The following is a 21,228-nucleotide window of genomic DNA, read 5'->3' as shown; positions in this document are numbered from 1 at the left end:
TTTAGTTCTTTCTTGTTTCTTCATGTGAGCCTCTATTGCTATGTATTTCCCTCTTATTAATGTTTTTGCTGTGTCCATACATTTAGGAAATTGGTGTCCTACTTGTCATTCACTCGAAGTATTTTTAATTTCTTCTTTGATCTCCTCATCAGTCCAGTGGTCTTCCAGTAGTGTGGTTTTCAATCTCCATGAGGTAGGGGAGTTCCTTGTCTTCTTTTTATGGTTTATTTCTAGTTTGATGCCTTCAATGGTCAGAGAAGATGGTTGGTATGACTTCTATCTTGGTGTATCTGTTTGATGTTTGTCTGTGTCCCAGTATGTGATCGATCCTGGAGAATTATCCTTGTGTGCTTGAGAAAAATGTGCACTCATTTTTTTTTGGGTGTAGTGTTTCATAGATGTCTGTTAAGCCCATGAGCTCTAGATCCTTATTTAGAGCTTTAGTGTCCTTACTTATTTTTTGTCTCGTTGCTCTATCCATTGTTGATAGTGGTGTTTTGAAGTCTCCTACTACATATGTGATTCTCTGATGTCTGTTTTCAGAGATTATAGTAGTTGTCTGATATATTTTGGTGCTCCTTCATTTGGTGAGTATATGTTAATGAGTATTATTTCTTCTTGAAGAATTGTCTCCCTGATCATAATATAGTGACTGTTGGGGTCTCTTTTTACATTTTTTGAGTTTGAAATCTGTTTTATCTGATATAAGCATAGCTATTCCTACCTTCTTTTTTGGTCCATTTGCTTGTAGGATTGTTTTCCATTCTTGTACTTTGAGTTGTTTTTATCTTTTGTAGTTAAATGTGTTTCCTGGAGACAGCAAAAGATTGGGTTTTATTTCTTAATCCAGCCTGTGACTGTGTCTTTTTATTGAAGAGTTTAGTCCATTTACATTTAGAGTTAATATTGATATGTTAGTGTCTTTATTTGCCATTTTGTTTGTCTTTCCTCTGATTTTATTTATTTATTCTTTTAGTAACTTTTTTTTTTGGCCTTGTTTCTTTGTTATTCATTCCTCTGTGGTTCTGGCTTTAGGACTCCTTGTAGTATTTTTTGGAGTGGGGGTTTAGTCGTAATGAAATTCCAGAGTTTCTGTTTTTCTGGGAAGGTCCTTATTTTTTCTTTATAGAGGAAGGAAAGTTTTGCAGGATAGAGTATTCTTGGTTGGCATCTGTTTTCTTGGAGTCTGATGACTATGTCCCTCCACTCTCCTTGCCCATAGTGTTTCTTCGGAGAAGTCTGATGTCAGCCTGATTGGTTTTCCTTTGTATGTTATCTGTTTCTTCCCTCTTGTCAGCTTCATTATTTTTTCCTTGTCCTGGATTCTTGGGAGCTTTACTAGTATGTGTCTTGCTATATTCTTCCTTTCATCATGGAAGTTTGGTGTTCCTCTTGCTTCTTGTATGTCTATATTCAGCGCCTTCTTCATGTTTGGGAAGTTCTCTTCAATTATTTCCTCAAATAATTTCTCTGTTCCTAGGTCTCTCTTCTCTCCTTTTGGGATTCCTATACCTCTTATATTTCCTTTCCTCATGGAGTCAGATAATTCCCGAAGTCTTTCTTCAGTCTTTTTCATTTGTACTTTTCTTTCCTTTTCTGTTTTGGTTCTTTTTATTCTGTGTCTTCAAGAGTGCTTATTCATTCTTCCATTTCATCTATTCTGTTATCACTGCTTTTCCCAGAGTTCTTTAGCTCTTCCATTAATCCTTTGATCTCCTGCATTTCCTTCACTGCCCTCTTTAGGGACTCAATTTCATTCTTCTGATCACTGTTTTCTTTAATGTCCTCTGTCAGTTTTTTAATCATGGCTATTTTAAATTCTCTTTCTGGAAGGTTCAGAAGTTCTTCCAAGTCACTGTTGTTGCAATCTGGTGGTTGGTTTTCTTTTTGTGGTGTATCTTTTTCCTGAAGACTTGCTTGGTTGCATGTAGTTTTTCTTCTGCCTGCTGCTTGTTTTCTAGTTTGTCCTATGCGTTGGGACACTGTGTCGCTGGCACTGGCTAGCATCTTTTTGGTGTGTTCTTTCTGGGATGTCGGAAACTAGTGGTCCAACTGAGTCAAAAACTGTTATGTCTGAATTCCGGTAGGGCAGTAGTACTATGAATATGTTAGTGGTTGTTGTCACAGAGAATCTTCTCCTTGTGTATTTATTTAATTCCAGGGAGGGACCTATGGTCCCACAGTCTACCCTGTGGTGGCAGCTTCACCTGCTGGGCTCCAAATAGTTGGATCCCCCTCTGGGCTCAGACTGGTGGCCAGAAGGGGCTAAGGTTGTGGGGGCATTTCAGCTCACTGGCTTGTGGGAGCTATTCAGCTCACCTCTGGCTGAGGGGGCAGCTCTTCCCCAGCTCCACGCAGTCTAAGTGTGTTGCAGACACACAAAATGTCCCTAATCTAAAATGGCGAGTTGGTGGGCATCCCTGGTGGCGCAGCAGTTAAGCGCAGGGTTGCGAAGCTGCCCGCAGACTCTGTAGCACCAGTTCGATCCCCAGCTGCCAGCGAGGGTCCCACATGGCACGCAGATCTCTCCTGCCGTGCCCGCCGCTCCCTCAGCAGTATATTTCATCAGTCTGCCTGTTCTGCTCCCCACTTTGGCTCTGGTGGATTCTCTCACCCTCCCACACTTCTGACCGCACCCAGTGCTTGTGTAAATAAATAAATAAATCTTTAAAATGGTGAGTTGGGAGAGCCCTTCCATGCACCTGCGGTCTGCCCCAGCAGTGACTGGATCCCCCTCTGGCCTTCCATGGGGTCTGGCTTGTGGGGGCTTTTCAGCTCACCTCTGGCTGTGAGTGCAGCCCTTTCCCAGCTCCACGCAGTCTAGGAGTGTTGCGAACACTCCAAAGGTCCTTGATCTAAGATGGGGAGTTGGGAGGGCACTTCCGTCTACCCGAGGTCTGCCCAGGCACTGACTAGATCCCCCTCTGGATTGTTCACTTTTAAACAATGTTTGCTTCCCCCTTCCCCTGTTCGGGTATAGTCCCCATAGAATTTCCTTCACCAATGCACCCGTGCACCATCGCCACAGTCCCTGTTCTCCTTCCTCCCTCCCTCTCATTTAAAAATAGTATTTCAACTAATAAATGTACACAAAATGATAGAAAAAGAGTCACCATTTTAAAACTCTGTTAGTAGGGCCTCCCTGGTGGCTCAAAGGGTTAAGCACCACACTGTGAAGCAATAAGCAGCCTCTGCAGCACCAGTTCGGTTCCCGGCCAGCCAGAGCACAACCCACATGGCAAAGCAGACCTCTCCTGTCTGGCCTGCTGCTCCCCTCAGCAGTGTATTTCAGTCAGTCTGCCTGTTCTGTTCCTCACTCTGTCTCTGGTGAATCCTTTTAAGCCAGAGCACAACCCACATGGCGAAGCAGACCTCTCCTGTCTGGCCTGCTGCTCCCCTCAGCAGTGTATTTCAGTCAGTCTGCCTGTTCTGTTCCTCACTCTGTCTCTGGTGAATCCTTTTACCTCCTGCATCTCTGGCCTGTACCCCAGCTCTTGTATGCATAAATAAATAAATCTTTAAAAAAACTCCACTAGTAATACCTTCTTCAATGAAAGCTAAGATAATTTAAAGATTGTTGGGGAAATGATATGGAGAAACCTGGCAAGTGGCACTTTAATTAAATGAACAAAGTTAACATCACCAATAATATGACAAACCAATCTCATGTTCTTCCTGAAATAATGCACTGAGAAGAACACAACACACATAGGTAGTATTCCGGCCAGTACTACAGACCAACACATAATGCGTGAATCTAATCATAAGGAAACAGAAAAATACAAATGGAGAAACATTCTGCAAAATAACTGATCTACTTTCTTTAGAACTGTCATGAAAAATTAGTAAACGGCTGGGTAGTTGTTCTCTATTAAGACATCAAGGAAATATAACAACTAAATGCCAGTGTGTGATCTTTGATTAGATGCTGATGTAGGAAAAAAAAAAAACTATGGGAAAACATTATTGGAACAATTGGTAAATTCTGAATATGGACTCTATATTATATAATAGTAGTGTACCCATATTAAATTTACTGAGTGTGATGTTTATATTGTAGTTGCATATGAGAATGCCCTTGTTCAGAAAAAAAAGCATCAGGTATGTATATAAGTATGTGTGTGTATTTGTATGTGTGTTTGAGAGAGAGAGGAAGGAGTGAAGAAGAGAGAAGGGGATGGAGGAGAGGAAGAAATGGAAGATACTAGAGAGAGGACGCACAAGTGAGACAAAATGTTAATAGGTGACTCTGGAGGAATGGTATATGGGTATTCAATATAATTCTTACACATTTCTGTAAGCTTGAACTTTTTTGAAATAAAAACTTAAAAGCAACCATAATCAAATAGTCTAGTAACCTTTTTTTTTTTTTTGTTAAAAGAGTAGTAAATTTTCTGGTCCAATGAATTTATGAGGTCTAGGTAAAGAACGGGGGGTGGTTTCCAATGCTCCTCTATAATATTAAATCCATTAATCAATTAAACACAAGCCTCTCCTCATAAACTGGGATTATATTAAAGATACAGAGAAAGGCATTGCAATTTTGCCATTATTCCCAGCTTTCAAATTTCACTTCAGCAAACAGTATGCAGAGATCACTTACCTTGCCCCACCAAAATAGCCATCTTGCATTTTTCGGAGTGCTGCCAGGATACTTGAATTCAAGCTGGTTCCATCCTCATCTTGAAATAAATAATTTTAAAAAATATTTATGGCTTTCATTTTGAAAAAAGGGACTCAATTATTTCAAACCAACACTCTGGTGGTGATAGTGCAAATGAGATACGTCTCACTGATCACCCTGTATTTCAACAATTCATCTGAAAGTCAACAACACTATAGGATGGGCAAATGGTAAAGTATGACGACAAGTAGAGTTTCTTAAAAACAGTGGTTTACTTACCATATGTACTTGGCACAGTGCCTGAAGGTAGAATACATAGTGATTGCTGAATGCTAACAGATATAAAACTGGTAAACATGTGTTGAGGATACATGCTAAGCACTGTGCTAAACATTTTGGATATTGTCTACTCTAATGATCCTTGGCTTGTGTGTGTGTGTGTGTATAGGCATAAAAATGTAGAAGATGAACAATTATATGATTTTATATGAAGGGGATCATACTAAACACACTTTCATGACCCACTTTTTAAAACTTATTTTTAAGTACTTTTATTTCTTTAATATTAATTTTTTTTTAAAATAGATCTTTTTCTTCATTATATGGTTACATTGCTCAACTCAGCTTCTAAATTTCTTGGAATCCATTCAAGTTTCCATCTCTTTTTTTTTTAAGATTTATTTTTATTTTTTTTATTTTTTAAAAGATTTTATTTATTTATTTGTTTGTTTGTTTATTTATTTATACAAGCACTGGGTACAGTCAGAAGCGCGGGAGGGTGAGAGAATGCACCAGAGTCAGAGCAGGAAGCAAAGCAGGCAGAAGGACCAAAGCACACTGCTGAGGGGAGCAGCGGGCAGCAGGAGAGGTCTGCGCGCCATGTGGGACCCTCCTCTGGTGGCCGGGGAGCAGCCAGGGATTGAACCAGCGCTGCAGATGCTGCGGGCAGCTTCACAACCCAGCACTCAACCGCTGCGCCACCGGGGAGGCCCTCTTTAATACTAATTTGACAGTTGTTTTCATATCTGTAAAACTTTAAGGGTACACTTTCACACCTCATATGTGCACATGCTTCACTCACTCTCTACCACGATTCCCATGCCAGTGACCAATTCACTTCCATCCACTGTTCTCTCCTTCCTCCCCTATATTCTTACTTATTCTTTGTAATAATTAAAAATGACTCCATAGCAGATACTTACAATGCTTTTGCATTATGAGCAACACTGTGATGAAGATCATTGTACCTGTATCTTTATGTATTTATTCTATTATTTCCTTAGGATAAATCTTCCATGTTGACTGTTAGGACAAAGGGAATACTTACTAAAAATGTTATAGACTGCCAAACTGCTCCCTAAAAATGACTGTTTCCCCATTTCGTTAATAAAAAAAATGGTTTTAATAATCTTTAACCTTTGTTAATCCGATATAATAAAAAAAGGCTTTTTAGGTTTTTTGCTGGCAATATTGAACATGTTTTCAATTATTTACTGACCATTCATGTTTATTTTATGAACGACCTGTTTATGTCCTTTCCACATGTTTTACTAAGTATTTTATCTTTTTTTCAATTGACTTTCAAGGGCTCTTTATGTTTTGGGAATATTATTCTTTTACCAATCATATATATGGCAAACAGTTATCTACTTTATTGTCCACAATTTATTTGTGTGTATACAATTTATTTTTATTTTTTGTATTCTTATTTATGTGCTTATTTATTTTTAACTGAGGTAATATTGGGGTACCCCATCAGGTATTACCACCACAGTGCACCTACCAGCAACTCACCCATATTCTATTACCACAGACCATTGTGCTCCCTTCCCTCTTTGTTCCTTCCCTTCTCCTTTGGTTTTTCAGTTCTGTACTCAGCTATCAGGGGTGAGTACTTCAGCTTTTCTTTATCTATTAATTTAGTTACTTTATATTCCACATATTAGTGACACCATCCGATCTTTATCTTTCTTCTTCTAACTTATTTCACTTAGTATTATCCTTTCAAGCTCCATCCATGTTGCTGCAAATGGCATCAATCAGTTTATCATTTTTGATTGCTGAGTATTATTCCAATGTTTAAATATACCACATCTTCTTAATCCATTCATCTGTCTGGAGCACACAGGTGTTTTCCCATAATTTAGCTATAGTAAACAGTAGTCCAATAAACATGGAAGAAGAGTTTGCTTTCAAATTTTCAATGTTGAGGATAGATGCCTAGGAGTGGAATTACTAGGTGCAATGGCAGATCCATGTTTAATGTTCTGAGACACCTCTATACCACTTTCCATAAGGGATGGAGCAGTTTTCTTTCCTACCAACAGTGTAAAAAGGTTCCCCTTTCTCCACATCCTCGCCAGAACTTGGTTTCTGTTCTTTTCCATATGGGTCATTCTCACAGGTGTGAGATGGTAACTCATTGTGGTCTTGATTTGCATTTCTCTAATAATAAGAGACTGTGAACATTTTTCCATGTGCCTGCTGGCCATTTATTTTTTTATTAAAGATATATTTTATTTATGCATACAAGACTGGGGTACAGGCCAGAGGTGTGGGGGTGAGAGGATTCACTAGAGACAAAGTGGGGAGAAGAACAGGCAGATCTACTGAAATATACTGTTGAGGAGAGCAGTGGGCAAGACAGGAAAGGTCTGCTGCGCCATGTGGGTTGCTCCCTGTCTGGGGATTGAACTCGTGCTGCAGTGGCTGGCGATAGCTTGATAGTGCTGTCTTTAACCCCTGTGCCACCAGGGAGGCCCCTGCTGGCCATTTTAATGTTATCTTTAGAGAGGTAGCTGTTTAGTTCTTTTGCCATATATCTTTATCTATCTATCTATCTATCTAGATATCTATCTATCTAGATAGATAGATAGATAGATAGATAGATAGATAGATAGATAGATATATGCCCACTTTGACAATGTTGATCTCAATTCTATTCCATTTATATGTGTCTGTTTTTGTTCTAGTACCAGGCTGTTTTAATTATTATGACTTTATAATATAGATTGAGGTCTGGAAGTACGATACCTCCATTCTCTTTCTTCTTTGTCAAGATTGCCTTGGCTATTTAGGGTCTTTTATGATGTCGTATGAATTTCAGTAGTATTTGCTCTAGTTTTTTGAAATATGCCATTGATACTTCTATTGGGATTGCACTGAATCTGTATATTGCTTTGGGTAGAATAGCCACTTTGACAATGCTGATTCTTCCAATCCATGAGCAAGGAATATTTTTCTATTTCTTTGTATCTTCTATTGCTTTCAACAATGTCTTATAACTTTCTTTGTATAGATCTTTTACCTCCTTTGTTAGCTTTACTCCTATATATTTAATTTTTTTGTGTGATTGCAAATGGTATCGCCTTCTTAATTTTTGACCATTTCTATCTCATTGTTTGTGTACAGGAAGGCAACTGATTTATGTGTATTGATTTTACAACCTGCCTCTTTGAAAAATTGAATGTTTCAATTAGTTTTTCTGTGGAATCTTGAGGACTCTCTATGTATATTATCATGTCATCTGCAAATAATGATAGCTTTACTTCTTCTCAATTTAAATTCCTTTTATATCTTTCTCTTGTGTAATTGCTCTAGATAGAACTTCCAATACTATGTTGAATAGCAATGATGAGAGTAGACATCCTTGTCTTGTACCAGATTTTAGTGGCAAAGCTTTCAGTTTTTCACCACTAATAATAATATTAGCTATGGGTTTGTTGTAAATAGCTTTTATTATGTTAAGGTATGTGCATTTATACCCAGTTTTTTTGAGGGATTTCAACATAAATGGATGTTATGAAATGCTTTCTCAGCATCTATTGATATGATCATATGGTTTTTATCTTTCTTTTTGTTGATGTGGTAAGTTACATTGATTGATTTTAGGATGTTTAACCATCCTTGTATTCCTGGTATGAATCCCACTTGGTCATGGTGTATGATATTTTTAATACATTATTATATTCAGTTTGCTAGGATTTTATTCAGGATTTTTGCATATTATTCATTAGGGAGATTGGTCTCTAATTTTCTTTTTTGTGTTGTCTTTGGTTTTGATATTAGAATAATGTTTGCCTCATAAGAAGTATTTGAAAGTATTCCTCCTTTTTGGAATTTTTGGAAAAGTCTGAGTAAAACAGTCATTAGTTCATCTTTAAAGGTTGGGGGAGGGTCATGCAGAGAGTAATGAGATCTCTTCTGGTTTGGGTGGGGGCCAGCAGGGTCTTGCATAAGGTCACAAGGTCTCACAGAGCTGCTTTGGCTCCCTCCCTGACTGGGGTCTGTAGTCTCACCGGCCCCAGCTGGTATTCTCTTACAGAATTTCTTAGTCTATCAATGGCAGCATTATTTATTTAGTCTCTAAGACTTGGCATTGTCTTGATTCATCTCTCATATCTAGCTAGACAACATGTGACTTACAGGTGTTTAAAATGACTCATATCCTTCTTTTCCTCTCTATTTTTACCACCACCAATCAAGTGTTTCTTCTCAAGCCTTCTCACCTGGATTTTTGCCATCAGTTTCTCCTCACTATAATGTATATTGTCACCAAAATCAATATTACCTAAACACTTTCACATGCTGCTACTTGCTCAAAAAATTTCTGATTGTTTCAGATTTCTGAGAAGTCTCTTTATTTTCAAGGTCTACATAATCTGACCCTACCTTACTTATCCAATTTTGTTGATAATTTTATTCTAACATGAAAAGCCCACTTTATTCAGGTTAGTCTCTTCACTGTCTACACAAGACAAGCTCATCCTTACATCCAGGCTTCGCTCATGGTATTTTTGTTCATCACCTAAAGTAATGTTTTTTTCTTCCCTCCTCCTATGTGAATACTACTACAAAAATCCTGGATAAATCTTATCTTAGTCAGGAAATTTTCTTTGACAACTTATCACCTTCACTGTAAAATACTAATCAGATAGTTTAGTATGTCTTTATATACTCTCTTTATAATATAGATTGAGCTTTTTATTATTATTCTTGTATACTAGTTTGCATCCTCAATTAGACTTTATGCTTTCTAAAGACAATTCTGGGAGTATAGTAGTTATTAAATAGGTACTTGTAATTGTCTTAACTAAAGAGAAAAAACAAAATAAAGAAAGACTACCCTGCTTCCTCAACTCCTGTGCTTTTGAAGCACAGATGTGACCAAAATTCCTAACAATCTGTCTGGACTTGAAATGATATAATGCATAGGACTTTTTTTTTGTAATGAAAAAGAATTCTATGTACTTTGGCAGTACAAATAGGTTTTTGGAAGCAACAACAGACAACAAAACATAACAACAACAAAAGCAATGATTTGGTATTGGCTATAGTTCTCCAGGAATTGAGAGAACAATAAAGCCTTTTATCTGGTTCCCAGTAAGGAAAATGAGGAAGCCCAACTAAAAAATGAAAGATAAACAAAAAACCTTTTTACTTTTCTCTGCTAGATTTTACTGCTCCAGTTAGGCAAGCCTTGGAAGAAGTCTGGCAACTTATCTATAACATCTTGATGCACCAATGGAGTAAGACAAATGCAGAAGTTAGTTTTACTCTTTAAAATGAATTGTGTTGATAGAATTTCTGCAAATTGACCTAGAAATCAGTTAATTAAGATAGCCCCCAATAAACTTAAGTTTATGATGTTTTCTGAAGATAATTCTCAAACCATCTGAAATATTTTTGTGTATTAGTGTATTTGTTACATATTTATTCTAAAACATAAGTTCCATGAAAGCAGAAACCTCATTTGCTTTATTTGTCCCATGTATACCCAGTGCTAAGAAAAGTACCTGGCACAAAATAGGCACTAAAATAAATGATAAGAAGTAGCTCTACAATGACTCTAATATTTTTAAGGGCTAATTACATGACTTATTCCAAAAATGATTTTGTTTCTTGCTGCATACAACCTTACCAAGCATGGTGTGTGAGATAGGGAAGGTGATAGTCGGCTGGCCAGTCATTCTCCAGCGGCTGCAAAGGTAGGAAAGGTCTGTTCTAAGCATTTCCACTATCATCTTGTTGTCCAAAGCCAAGTAGAACTGTTGTTGATCTATAAACTGAGATAAAGAAAAATTACAGCTCAGAATAATTTACTCTCACAACTATGAAATAATATTTTCAAATACTCACATATTCATAAGGGTATATAAGATGTCACAGAGGCAACAATGCCTCCAAATTTAATGCCTAATGTCTTCCAAAGTATTTGGTGGTCCACCGATACATGTAGCCATTTTTGATATTTTACAATGTGCTTCAGGTTACAAAGTATTTTCAAGTACATAATATTATGTAATCTGATAATAACCCAGTGAGGGATTTTTATCTCTTAATAGATGAAAAATAAGTCAAGAGACATAAACAGATTAGCAAAACCATGTGGCTAGCAAATGGCAATGTCAAATAGAACCTAGGGTCCATTATTCTTTTGTCTATACCTTGGCTGTGTAATTTCAGATGTAAGATGAGAAATGAGTTACTTAAGCTTTCTTTCCAGAAAAAAGTTTCTCCTCTTCAATATGAACATATAATTGAGTTTGTCACCATAATGTGGCTAATAAAAATCAGGCTAACAATGTATATAATCATGGCTAAGACAGTGCTGATATTTTTGTTTAGAAGGGGATCTATCAAAGAATTTCAGGTATGTAAAAAGGGCCTGTCTCCCCCTCCCCAAGTAAAGAAAATATGTTATCAAGACTGGGGAATAAAAAAACTGTATTTTGTGTATGAATATCAAATCTTTTTTTAACATTTAAAAGTAAGGAACACTGGTAGGCAAACTTTTATCTCCAACTACCAGTGGCCATTTTATAGCATGCTGCAGTTTGGAGGAAGAGGGACCAAGATGGTGACAGAGAACATTCCTTCCTTCACTCCTAAAAGGATAATCTAACAGTCAACCAGAGGGACATTATACCCAGAGAGTCCTATAACTTAGGTGGAAACTGTAATACCCCTGGGACATCAGAGACAGGCAAAGACAATACCAGCAGGGACACAGAGAATATCCACACTTCACTGAAGAAGTGGGTGTAGAGAGATACCAGAAGGCCATGGTCCAGGGCAGGAGGGTGTCACAGACTGGTACTGCCATTAACCTAGGGGTCTTGGGGAAGGGACATCTAAACAGTATGGATAACACTCCATTGGCTGAGGGAAAATAGATTTTGAGGAGCTGTGCTGCTCCTCACAGGCTATTATGCTCTCCAGTAAAAGGAACAGATAATATACTGGAATGCATTTCCTTTCCCCCACCATTTCAGCATGGTGCTGACCTCATTAAATGCACTGACAGTGCACAGACTGTAGAATTGCTGGTTTGGAACACCAAAGGTGGGGGGGGGGGTTCAGCAGTGGCACAAACATAAGCAAGCCCTCCCCCTCCAACACTTCCTCCCACACATCTGCATGGATGGCTGGCACTTCCAGGCCCCTCTCTCACCTTCTGACTCAGTAACTACAAAAACAAGTTACAGTACCTATATAATCTGGCAAAGGCCAAACAAACTAAATAAAATAAAACTACAATACTACCTGCTGCAAATGTAAAAGTAGTTCAACTCCCTCAAAGTTACTCTTACAGATATTTTTTGAAAATGTAATATAGTGAAAACTAAAGCAGCAAAATAGGCAGAAAAAATATTACAACATATGGCACCTCGAGACCGCAAAGGAATATGACATCATTAGAAAACAACTCTCAAGAATCCAACCACAAAAACATGGAAGAATTTATCTTCCTATCAAATAGAGAATTCAAAATCACCCAGTCAAAGAGATGGAAGAAAATGCAGAAAAGCAAATCAAAGTGAAACAAGAGAACTCTGAAAAATAAATTAAGGAGATACAAGAAAATTCAGGAAAATGAATAATATGAGAAAATTAATGAAACACAAAATAGAAATTGAAACTTCAAATAAGAAAATAACAGAGATTTAGGATGTAAAAAGCTCATAGATGAGATAAAAAACAATATTTTAGAGAAATGTATGAAAGAAAAATAGAACAAATGTAGGATAGAATCACTGACGCCAAAGGACTCAGGTGGAAGCAGAAAGCAAAATATGAAAAAAAGAAAAGAAAAGAAACACTCTGAGAATTATTTGACTCCATAGGAAAGACAACATCAAGATAATGGGTATGCTAGAATATCCTAAAAGGGAAGAGAGAGAGAAAGGAACAGAGATCTTATTCAAAGACATAATAATGGAAAATTTCCTAAACATGGCTAAGGAACTAAATATACAAGGCCATGAAACTTAAAGAACACCTGGTTGTATAAATGCAGTGAGACCTATACCAAGACACATATTCATGAAAATACCATGAGCTCAAAACAAAGAAAGAATGCTGAAGGTGACTAGGGGAAAAAGGAAGGTAACTTCTAAAGGCACTCCCACTAAACTTCTCAGAAGAAACCCTATAAACAAGGATATAATGGAATAATATACTCAAAATATTAAAAGACAAAAACTGCCAGCCATGAATATCCTGTACTGCAAGATTCCCCTTCAGATACAGAGAGAAATAAAGGCCTTCCCAGACAAACTGAAGCAGAAGGAGATTGCCAACACTAAATTTCTCCTACTAGAAATGCTGAAAGGAGCTTGTCTATCTAAGTCTAGGAAAATAAACACACACACACACACACACACAAAAAAAAAAAAAAAAAAAAAAAAAAACCAGAACAAGGAAATGGATAAAATCAGAAAACTAAAGAGAAAATGGCAGTAACAAATCCTTATATATCAATAGTCACCCTAAATACAAATGGACTGAACTCACCAATAAAAAGGCACAGAGTGGTTGGTTGGATCAGAAAACAAAACCCAACTTTCTGCTGTCTCCAGGATACGCATCTGAGCTCCAAAGATAAACATAGGCTCAAAGTAAATGGTTGGAACAATCCCACAAGCAGTGTGAACCTGTACCTCTTAATCATACACAGTGTTTTAAACTAATGGCATTTCAATAAAGAAAAATGAAAAACAAAACCAAATATATATATATATAATATATATATATATATCATATAGCAGGGTTAGCTGTGGTCATCAGGTTGTATATTATATCCCTAGTACTTATTTGTCTGGTACCTAGAAGTTTGCACATTTTGACTCCCTTTGACCAGTGCCACTCACCCCAACCCTTGTCTTTTGCAACCATAATTTAAAACTTATTTTAAATTGTCAAAAAAAATGCAAGGAGTACTTTACATACACCAGCATTTGTAACATCCCTGGTCTCTTTTTGCAACACCTTGGATAACTGTTAGTAGTCACAATCACTTGGCATAGCTCTGTACTGAAATTTCAATTCTGTCTAACTGAGGAAATATTTTCTCAGCAACTTAATATGTGCAAGACCCTGTGGGATTCTGACACTTATCTTAATTTCTGTAAATTGCTTTGTTTCTGCAATGTTTCTCTTTTACTTTAATTCATCTCTATGCACTTTTTAAAGTTTTTATTTTTATTTTTATTTATTTTTTACATCATTGTTCTATGCACTTTAAAGCTCACTCCACCCACCTGTGGAGTGAAGGTAAAGACTGTTTTCCGAATGTCATAGAGTTTTGAAGTTCCAAGCACTCCCATGTGTCTGTAAGGTCGTCCACTGAGTTTCAGTCTTCTGTTGCATCCTAAGACAGAATTAAGAATTGGCCAAGATATTTTTGGTGCACAAATACAATCAGCAAACACATTCTGGTATTAGTTCATATTTCCTGATTTAACAAACTAAGTTCTGTGTCTCCAAGTAGTATCCATGTCATGCATAGCACAATACTAAGCATTGTTGGGCTTTCAAAGAGTCAGCAATTATCTCTATTCTTAAAGAACCTTATGTTCTCATAAAGAAGTCACATTTTTTTGCACATGAGAGACAAGGATGCACATAAAAACTAATGATTACATGAATGATGGATCTATAATTAATATTCATATACTGAATTTTCTCAAACCCAAAAAAGCAAAAAAACAATACTAATTGTCAAATTCATTAATGGAAACTGTATTTCAACAAAGCTGAGCAAAAACCTCATTAAAGATGAGATATTAAACTGAAAACTGAAGTAAGAGAGTACCTTGATCTCTTTTCATGACACAGTAATAACATATTTTATTCAACAGAACAATACTATACAAATAAGTCAACATATTTTGAGATGCTTGTATCTAATAGGAAATTTTGTGGACACTTATATACAAAGTAAAATTCATGTGGCAGAGGAATGTTTTTTAAAACGTGAAAAGGCAGAAGACTTGAACTACAATACGACTATAAAAGGCAATTTTAATGAAAATTTAACCAGAATATATATATATATATATCATGTGCCTAAATACCGTGTATATGTACAATATATATGTATACATATGTACGCATTCATATGCATTGTATTTCCTGAGTTTAAGATGTCTTCTTCTTACAGTTTAGCATTCTGACATTATAATCTTGTAAGTGATGTCTCTGCTAAACGTAGTTGAATTTCTGTTTTATCTTTCAATTATTACACCAATAACTCTTACAATGAGGAAATAGCCTATTTATTCACACATGCATTTCCCTTTGAAAACATATAACACTATAAACATTGTTGTCAAACTTTATCCCTCCAAATATATATTTAATATCCTTTCATGTCACTACTGACAAAACTGATGCTAATTTTTTGTCCCGAACTCATTTTCATTAGGGGTGGGATTTCTGTTCTTCTTTCATAGAACTATACAATCACATAAAGCTGAATAAAAAAGAAAGAGGAAACCTAAACAAACCAAATACAAGGAGCAAAATTGAAACATTGAAACAGTAATAAACACCCTCTTCAAAAACAAGTGCCCAAGACCAGGGGGATTCACAAGTGAGTTCTACCAAATGTTCAAAGATGAACTGGTGCCTATGCGCTGGGCTGTGAAGCTGCCCGCAGTCTCTGCAGCGCTGGTTCGATCCCCAGCTGGTGGCGAGGGTCCCACATGGCACGTAGACCTCTCCAGCCACGCCCTCTGTTCCCCTTGGCAGTGTACTTTGTCAGTCTGCCTGTTCTACTCCCCGCTCTGGCTCTGGTGAATTTTCTCACCCTCCCGCGCTTCTGACTGTACCCAGTGCTCGTATAAATAAATAAAAAAAAGTCTTTAAAAAAATTTATAGAGAAGGAATACTACCAGATGCATTTTATGAAACCAACATTACACTAATATCAAAACCAAAAAAAAAATACAAAAAAAGAAAACTATAGGCCAATCTCCCTAATAAACACAGACACAAAAATCCTCAATAAAACCCTAGCAAACCAAATCCAACAATGCATCAAAAGTATAATACATGATGGCCAAGTGAGATTTATCCCAGGGACACAAGGATGGTTCAACATCTGAAATTAATGTAATCCATCACATCAATAAAAGAAAAATAAAAACCATATGATCATATCAATAGATGCTGGAAAAGCATTTGATAAAAGTTCAGCGTCCATTTAAGATGCAGACCCTCAAAATACTTGGGATAAAATGAACTTACTTAAACGTAAGAAGAGCCATATATGACAAACCCAGAACTAGCACCATTGTCAATGGTAAAAAACTGAAAGCCTTCTCTTTATGATCTGGAAAAAGACAAGGATGTCCACTCTCACCACTGTTTTTCAGTATAATACTGGATGTCCTAGCTAGAGCAATCGGGAAAGAGAAAGATATACAAAGGATCCAAATAGGGAAAGAAGAAGTAAAACTATCACTATTTGCAGATGACATGATAATATATACAGAGAACCCTAAAAATTCCACAGAAAAACTAATGAAACAATAAATCAGTTCAATAAAGTAGCAAGATACAAAATAAACACACAAAAACCAGTGGCCTTCCTATATGCAAACAATCAGTCTGAAGAGGAAGAAATTAAGACAACACATGCAACAATTGTACACTGTTGAATAAATTTACAACTGTACCAAAAAATTAAATACCTGGAAATTAACTTAACAAAGGAGGTGAAAGACTTATACAAAGAAAATTAGAAAGCATTGTTTAAAGAAATAAAAGAAGACACAGAGAAATGGAAAGACATTCCCTGCTCATAGAGAATTTACATTGTAAAAATGGCTATCCTATCAAAAGCAATTTACAGACTCAATGCAATTCCAATAAAAATCTCAATGGCATTCTTCCAAGAAATATTTATAGAACAAACATTTGTGAAATTCATATGGAATCACAAAAACCCTCATATAGCCAATGCTCTTCTGACTGAAAGGAAGGAAAGCAGAGGAATTACATGTCTGGTCTTCAAACTATACTACAAAGCCATAATAATAAAATGGCATGGTATTAGAACAAAAAAAAAACCACACAGAGCAGTGGAATATAACCGAAAAGCCAGAAATAAAGCCATACATATATTGTCAATTAATCTATGACAATGGACCAAAGAATATACACTGGAAAAATGATAGTCTGTTCAACAAATGGTACTGGGAAAACTGCACTACCACATGCAAAAGATTGAAACTAGACTGCCAACTCATACATACACAAAAACCAAATCAAAATGGATAAAAGACTTGAATATAAGAGCTGAAACTATAAAATATATAGAAGAAAACAGGCAAAACATTCCATGATATAGATCTTGGAAATATCTTTAAGTACTCATCCCCAGAAGAAAGGAAAACAAAGGAGAACATAAACAACTGGGACTACATCAAAGTAAAAAGTTCTGCACAGAAAGGAGAAAGTATTCAAAATAAAGAAACACCCCATGGAATAGGAGAAAATATTAGCACACCATATAACTGATAAGGGACTGATATCAAAGATCTACAAAGAGCTCAGACAACTCAACAAAAACAAAGCAAACAACCCGATCAAAAAATGGGCAGCAGAACTAAAAAGGTACTTTTCAAAAGAAATGCAAATGGCCAATAGGTATAAGAAAAAATGTTCATTATCACTTATAATCAGAGAAATGCAAATAAAAACCTCAATGAGATACCACCTCACACTGGTGAGAGTGGTCCATATTAAAACAAAAACAAAAACAACTGTTAACAACAAATGCTGGTGAAGATGTGGTGAAAAAGGAACCTTCTTACACTGCTGGTGGGAATACAAACTAGTCCAGCCACTATGGAAAGCTCTGTGGAGGATCTTCAAAACACTAAAAATGGATCCACCATATGATCCAGCGATTCCACTCCTGGGAATATACCCAAAGGACAGAAAAACACTAATTCAAAGGGAAACCTGTTTATTGCAGCATTATTTCCAATAGCTAAGATATGGAATCAACCTAAATGTCCCCAAATAGATGACTGGATAAAGGAGATGTTGTTTATAAACATAATGGAATACTACTCAGTGATCGAAAAACATAAACTCATGCCATTTGTGGCAACATGGATGGAACTGGAAGGGATTATGCTAAGCAAAATAAGTCAGAAGGAAAAGAAAAATATTGGATGGTCTCGCTTATAGGAGGAATGTAGGGCAACTGAACAAAGGATCAGGAAAAAGACAAAACTTGTAGGCAAACCATAGATCTGAGATTTACAGCAGGAGAGGGAGAGGGAGAGGAGTCAAAACAGGAGGGAAGTGCACAAGGGACTATGGTGATGGTCACAGATGCCTTGGCAGTGGGAGAATTATGGGAACTAAACCTAAGGGAGAAATTAAAGATTGTACAAATACGAAAAACAATTTAAGAAACTTAAAAAAAGTTCATTAAAAACTAAGTGCCCAGTGTTTATATTAGGGACTGGTCACATGAGGGCTTTCTGCTTATCACATACCAAAACTCCATACTCTCAAAAGGAAAACAGGTGGTCAGCATAAATCATATTGTTTGCCGAGTTGGTAAACCACCATTATTATTTAGGGTATATTGGTAAACCTCTCAAAATCCAAGTCCCCAGATGCCAGCTCAGGCCAATCTTGCAAAGAGGCCTTTCTTTTTTTATTTTTTTTAATGATTTATTTATTTATATATAAATTTTACATCATTGTTCATTTTTTTACAATGTTTGCTTTCTTTTCTCAGGTGTAGTCCTAATAGAATCCCCACCACCAATTCACCTGTGCACCATCACCATAATCCCTTGTGCTCTTCTCTCCCTGTTATGATCTCACATCTTGCAAATAGGTCTTTCTAAGGATAGCATTCTCAGACCTGAGCTGTTAACTCTCTTCTGCACAGTCTAACCCATGGCTCTTGTCCTAGATGTCTTTTGCAGTAGGGCCACACGCAGCAGCATGAGACCAATATGCACAGTATTGTCCTCAGTCAGGTCCTCAGGGGTTCTAGATTTAGCTAGATAAAACAAACCCATTACCATAAAGGTGCATATTCAGGTGGCTTCCTCCTTACATTTCTGCATTAAATATTTTCTTACACCTGGCTTGAAGCATCAATCTAGGCACAGCACAAGCTGGCCAGTAAACTGAAGGTGACCTGAATGCCTTCAGAGTTGAGGCAGTGCCAGGACAGTCAGGGCTCAGTGACAAGTACAATCCAAGAGGGCATGTGGCGTACCCCTGGACAAAATATTTTATAATAGTTAGGGCATCCCAAAGTAGGACATATACTAATCAGGCCCTAGTGTAGGTTAACAGGACCCCCTAATGTGGCCCACCACTGTGGGGCCTCCTGCCCTGAGGTGTTCAGTCCATTCCAAATAATTTAGTTTAGTTACTGATTTCAGAGGGAATATCTTCTAAGGAAGTTGGATAGAAACATTTTTGTTTGTCCATGACATTAGTTCATCTGCTTTGCAAGTACAGACCACATCTGGAGGTGCTCTGAGTGGAAAATGCAGGAGTTGGGGGTCACCCTCTTCTAATAGTCAGTTGGTCAGATGTCATGACCTTAGGCTCAACAGTCAGTTTGAATTCAAAACTGAACTCTCAGCACCATGAAAGACAACATGTGCTTTCATCGGGGAGGAGGGGAAAGTTTCCAAAAGCAGTCCCGAAAATCAAAGATCACTTTCCCCACTCCTCCCCCAGCTGTCAGGTTTGTTTTTTTTTCCCCCACTGTTAAAAATCTGCATGTTCCACTTAACAATTATAATCTTATTATTATTATCATCCCCTCCTCTCATCCAGACCTTTTGTGTGGAAGTGTTGTTTTTAGGAAAGATAAGAGCATTTTCATAGGCAAATGATTTTATACAACTTAACCAGAAACACGTATCATGTGCACGGATTGGTTAAGATGAAATCCTGAATTTTCAAAAAACTTTAAAATGGCTTTTCATACCTCCCATCATCTTTGTCCTGATCACTTATCCAGAAAGCAGCCTGGATTATTTATCCAGTACTTGCTTCCTGGAGACAGGTGCATTAATGAGCTAATTGCCTTACTAATGTTTGTGAAACAGGAAGATGTGAGAAAAGTAGAGTCAGGCTATCAGTCTATTGCTGTAAACTGCAATGATTCTGAAAAGTCAAACACAGCCATGAACAGTAGTGACCTGCCCAAGAAGGGGTCTGGAGTCCAATCTGTCAGGAATGGGAGGAGAAACAGCATTCTATATGATGTGCTCTCTCCCAATTTGCAATTTTTGCAGAAACTGCAAATTAGGAATGCAATCAGTTTCTGTCTCAGAAAAAAAGCCAAACAGCAGATCGATTTCAGATGGCCCCATCAGAGAAAAAGCTTTTACTTGTGGACATCTACAACTGATCCAAATGGTCCAGTCAGCACACAGGATGGTTTCACAATTTAGAGCTCCACAAGAGAGATAACCCAAATCTGCAACAATCCAAGTCTGAGTTCATTTAGAGTTCATTTAGCCAGTGCCTTCCTTCAGTCCAACACTTGTGATGCTGTGATGGAAACAGCCTCTAGCAAACCTTACAAGGTTTCAGCTGAGAGTCAGATCTAGGAATTAAGGATCTGTGAGTTTAGCATGCCAAAAAGCAAGTGACTTTTCTTAGGTAGCAGCAATACTGAGATGTCATAGGACTAGCCAGTCATGATCAAAGTCATAGCCCACGTCCAAGTGCAAGACTTTTCTAAATCTTTTAATAGTGTCTTACAGTTCAAAATGACTCACTCAAAACCATACACATCAGGTTGAAAACTCATCAACTTCGAAGAGTCAGATATTTGGTTACACAAAAGCTCATTAGAAATTTAAAATTGCTTTTTAAAACTCCAAAACTTCTTCTCCCTCAAGGTGGATAGTGTCACAGCTTGAATAGAAAGTATCACAGAATGTTAAGCTGCTAGTGCCCCCAGGAGAGCAGCTCATCTACAGCATCCTTTTTTTTTAGAACTGAAGTTTTTTTATTATAAATTTTATTTTTATATTCCACATACAATTGCGACCCCCTTATTTTGATCCCAATCCCTCCCCTCCCCGCCCCCACCCCCCACAGAGTGTTTGTTGATTTTGATTTTCACTTTCTTATAGTTATTCTTTTTCCTGGTCCCTTATTTAAGTTTTCTAGATTCCTGCTATGAGTGAGACCATCGGTATTTTTCTTTTTCTTTCTGGCTTATTTCGCTGAGCATGATCCCTTCCAGCGCCATCCATATTGCTGCAAATGGCATGTGTTTATCTTTTTTGAATGCTGAGTAATATTCCATGGTG

The 21,228-nt window shown here is 37.1% G+C and overlaps 1 protein-coding gene across 1 annotated transcript in view; it reads right to left on the bottom strand.

The window, feature by feature from the left end:
• Positions 1–21,228, bottom strand: part of PHKA1 (phosphorylase kinase regulatory subunit alpha 1) — a 110,125-nt gene that overhangs the window by 28,151 nt on the left and 60,746 nt on the right. Inside the window, exons 15-17 of the mRNA XM_037511643.2 lie at positions 14,167–14,276; positions 10,545–10,689; positions 4,604–4,682 (exon numbers count right to left, since the gene is read on the bottom strand). Coding sequence (XP_037367540.1) covers positions 4,604–4,682; positions 10,545–10,689; positions 14,167–14,276 — 334 coding nt within the window. The remainder of the gene's footprint in view (positions 1–4,603; positions 4,683–10,544; positions 10,690–14,166; positions 14,277–21,228) is intronic.

This window comes from Talpa occidentalis, unplaced genomic scaffold (assembly GCF_014898055.3).
Source record: "Talpa occidentalis isolate TD23 unplaced genomic scaffold, MPIMG_talOcc4v2.1 talOcc4.15, whole genome shotgun sequence".
In the NCBI taxonomy this organism is placed as follows: domain Eukaryota; kingdom Metazoa; phylum Chordata; class Mammalia; order Eulipotyphla; family Talpidae; genus Talpa; species Talpa occidentalis.
Note: the sequence above shows the minus strand (reverse complement) of the source record. Positions and strands in the feature narration are given on the sequence as shown.